The sequence below is a fragment of the Belonocnema kinseyi genome, chromosome 4 (assembly GCF_010883055.1).
Source record: "Belonocnema kinseyi isolate 2016_QV_RU_SX_M_011 chromosome 4, B_treatae_v1, whole genome shotgun sequence".
In the NCBI taxonomy this organism is placed as follows: domain Eukaryota; kingdom Metazoa; phylum Arthropoda; class Insecta; order Hymenoptera; family Cynipidae; genus Belonocnema; species Belonocnema kinseyi.
The window spans coordinates 113,873,929-113,877,505 of NC_046660.1; the positions used below are offsets into that span (position 1 = coordinate 113,873,929).

Below are 3,577 nucleotides of genomic sequence, written 5' to 3' on the forward strand. Positions count from 1 at the left end.
AAATTAAAATTCGAAAATTTTTTCTAAAGCCTCCAGGGGACTTCGTTTTCGCACGAAAAAATTTTATGTGCCCTTATTGCATCCGGACCCACAATTATGGTCTTTGAATATTAATGGTCAGGGAAGATGAAAAATTGATCAGGGAAAAATTAGAAAGTTTTCAAAATTAAATTTTGCTGTAACCTTGATATAATATTCTTGTTAGTAATTTATTTGCTTTGTGTTTATATTTACACTTCTTTTCTTTTGCTGCTGCTGAATCCTAAATATTATCTTTTTAGTTTTACATTTTATTATTTGGTTGAGAATACAATAATTTTGTTGAGATGTCATCCTTATTGGGCGGATTCTCAACTATTTTGTAGAAATTTTACTTTCTGTTGAAAATTCATATTTTAGTGTTGAAAAATCAAATAAAATCTGTTTTGAATAAAAAAAATTTTTTAATTAATATTTTTAATTTAAAAGTCGATCTGTTTTAGTAGAAATTGCATCTTTCTTGGGTAAAAGTGCAATTATATGGTTGAAAATTAATCTTTTTTGCTAGAGCATTCAACTATTTTACTTCAAAATTTTGTTTGTTTCAACCATTTTGTTAATAAATCTTTTTTTTAATTTATATTTTTTTAGTTGCAAATTCATCTCTTTGGTGGAAAGTGAAACTGATTTGTTAAAATTGATGTTCTTTATTTGAAAATTAATATGTTTTACTTAAAAATTTAGCTGCTTAGCTGAAATTTTAACTAATTTATTATAAATTTGCTTTTTTATTTAAATGTTTCTTTGGATGAAAATTAAACTATTTTTTGTAATTTGTTTGTTTGTTTAAAATACATTTCCTAAATTAAAAATGAAACTTTTTCAATTGTATTTAAATTGATCTTTTTATATCGAAACTCTCTTTTTTTGTTAGAAGAAATAATCTGCATGGTTTGAAATTGCATCATTTTTGGATAATAATGCAACATTTTCGTTTAAAATTAATTTTTTTCTAAAAATTCATATTTTCTGGTTGAAAATTCTATTTTTGTACAGAATATTCGTCTTTTGTCTTAAAGATTCAACATTTAGATTATTTTTCGAAAAACTTACAAGTAAAAATAGTCTTTGGTATATTGTTTTAGTGTCCTAAACTACAGGTCAAGTTCGTTAGCCAGCCATTTCGGATAAAAATGACAAAAAAAAATTTCTACGGTTATTGGTAGTACGCAAAAAGACAAGCAATTTCTTCTTATTTTAAGCCAAAAAATGCATGATATGAAAAAAGTCAAGACAGGGAACATGTTGCCTTTTGAATTCCCTACAAAATTATCATAACGTTTTTTCGAATTTTCTGGCAAAATTGAAAATTTAAATTTTGATTACATAAAAAATAATGAAGAATCAAAAATTCCATTTTGCGGTCAAACTATATCCTAGGCGTGCTCAAACTTGCAAGCGAAGCGAACTGCGCGCGACGAGTATGTGCCCGCCAAGCGGTCAGATTTTGTAAAATGTTTTTCGTATGTACTACAGAAATCTAGTTCTGTTGCATTTTGTTCGATAGGAGCAACTTCAACGTCCAAGGTCATTTCTGCGAATTGTGATGATGAAGTCGTCTCAAAAGATACTGGTAAAAAAATAGAAATGATAAATAAAAAATTAAGATAATACAAAAAGTTTCATAAATATCAATTTGAATGATCACAGGTGACAAAACAGGGAAACAGGTATTGTGAAATGCTAATGAAGATCAAGATGAAGAACTTCAAAGTTCATCTACGAATTTGACGACTTTTCTACTCCAGCTTTCTACTCCAGCTCAGAGTACCCTATAATCAAAGATCCAAGATCTAGAAGGTGCGCTTAATTTTGAGATACAAAAGCGCGATGCAGGTATTGGAGACACGACGAATCGACAACGTACAAGGAGCTCAAACTTGATCTTGAGGATCAAAAATTAAAACTGCGAATTCCAAAGCAAAGTGCAGAAAGGCAGCGGAACTTAAGAAAGGAACGAAGCACTCGTTTAAACGCAATTTGTAGTGAAGACGAGAATGCAATTCACAAGTTGAAAATTAAAGGCAAACCAGGAAGTCCCAGCGTAGAGACCGATCAGCCTGAACTTCTGAAAGCTATTGTAGACATAGCATTGCACGGAGCCTATTTGGATGTTGTCAGTAGATGGCGGACCAGAAGAAAATCCTAGGTATGCTTGCATTACTTGACTGTAATACAAAGGTCATGATGAAGAAACAGATCATCATAGAACGTCAATCTCTACATCTATCAAATTTTAAAAAAATTTCAGATATGAGAAAGTTATCACTCACGGGATCAAGCATTTTAAAGATATGAATCTAGTTGATCTTTTTATATTCACGAATGCACCAGGAAGAAGTGCCTTCAATCGTGTGGAAAGAAGGATGGCTCCACTCAGCAGATAGCTTTCTGGCCTTGTTATTCCTCACGATCTCTTTGGAACGCATTTAAATGACCAAGGTGTTACTGTTGATGAAGACCTACAAATGCAAAATTTTGATTACGCCGGAAACATTCTATGCGAGATACGGAGTCAAATGGAAATTGACGGACATTTCGTGACTGCGGAATATATTTCTCCGTCAGTTGAATTAATGCAAATCCCAGAACTTCCCAGTTTAGATTGGTACTACCGTCATGTTTTTGAGAGTCAGTATTGCTTACAGGTATGCAAATTTATCATTACTTAAATATAGACAAATAAAGATCCAAAATTTAACTAGTATGATACTAACATGTATTAAAGACTGAAATAAATCATTTTTTCGCAGATCATAAAATGCGGAAAAACTCACTGCTGCCCTGAATTCAGAAGTAATCTGAAATCAGTGCTTACTGAAGGATACATGCCGCCCCCATATCCATTGAAGCAAACTCCATCAGGTTTGATGATACCATAACCTGAAAATCAGACAGAAGCGAAATTCACTCCTCTTCTGTTGCGTTTATCATTGAATATGAAACCAGAACAAGGGCAATTTCCAATCTTGTCATATGTTTTTTACTGCGCCTTAATCCAGAAGCATCTTACTAGCAGAGTTTGTAAATTCTGTGGCTATTACACTTCATCTAAGAAAGGCGCTTTGAAGCATCGAAAGGCCATGTACCCCCGCGGCGCACCAATTGAAAGTCTCGATCACGATATCGAGAAAATTCAGGATCAGTCAACGCTGAAGCAAGAAGGTTCCGTACCAATTATTTCGTTCTTGAACGATTGGTTACAAAACACATGGACAGAAGCCCCAGATGGAGCAGACATACAAATTTAATTTACTAAAAGAATTATGAATATCATTCGGTACAGAACAGTTTTTTAGGCAGAATAGTTGAAGTGTTTTTATTTCTAGGTCTATATACATCTTCTGTAAATGTTGATTACATATTTAAAAGTATTGATATGTAGAACTTTTCACCTGCAAAGCATGTATCATCTTATACAATAAAAATTTCCATCAATTTCCAGTCACATAACTTATTATTTCTCGAAACCAAAAATTACGTACAATAAGGGGGGAGGGCTAAATTTATTTTGTTACGGATTGTTACAGGGGGGGGG

The 3,577-nt window shown here is 32.4% G+C and overlaps 2 protein-coding genes across 3 annotated transcripts in view; both read left to right on the forward strand.

Moving 5' to 3' along the window:
* LOC117171352 (methylglutaconyl-CoA hydratase, mitochondrial) overlaps positions 1-3,577 on the forward strand; it is a 193,006-nt gene that overhangs the window by 113,442 nt on the left and 75,987 nt on the right. The gene's annotated exons all lie outside the window — the stretch shown is intronic.
* On the forward strand, positions 1,712-3,484 carry LOC117171353. The gene is made up of 3 exons (XM_033358596.1): positions 1,712-2,188; positions 2,291-2,687; positions 2,793-3,484. Exons 2-3 carry the CDS (start codon positions 2,508-2,510, stop codon positions 2,919-2,921), a joined length of 309 nt encoding a protein of 102 aa, XP_033214487.1. The 5' UTR covers positions 1,712-2,188; positions 2,291-2,507; the 3' UTR covers positions 2,922-3,484.

Coding starts and splice junctions, on each gene's coding strand:
- LOC117171353 (XM_033358596.1), top strand. CDS start 2,508: ATGCAAAATTTTGATTACGCCGGAAACATTCTATGCGAGATACGGAGT. Junction 2,688..2,792: donor AGAGTCAGTATTGCTTACAG/GTATGCAAATTT, acceptor ATTTTTTCGCAG/ATCATAAAATGCGGAAAAAC.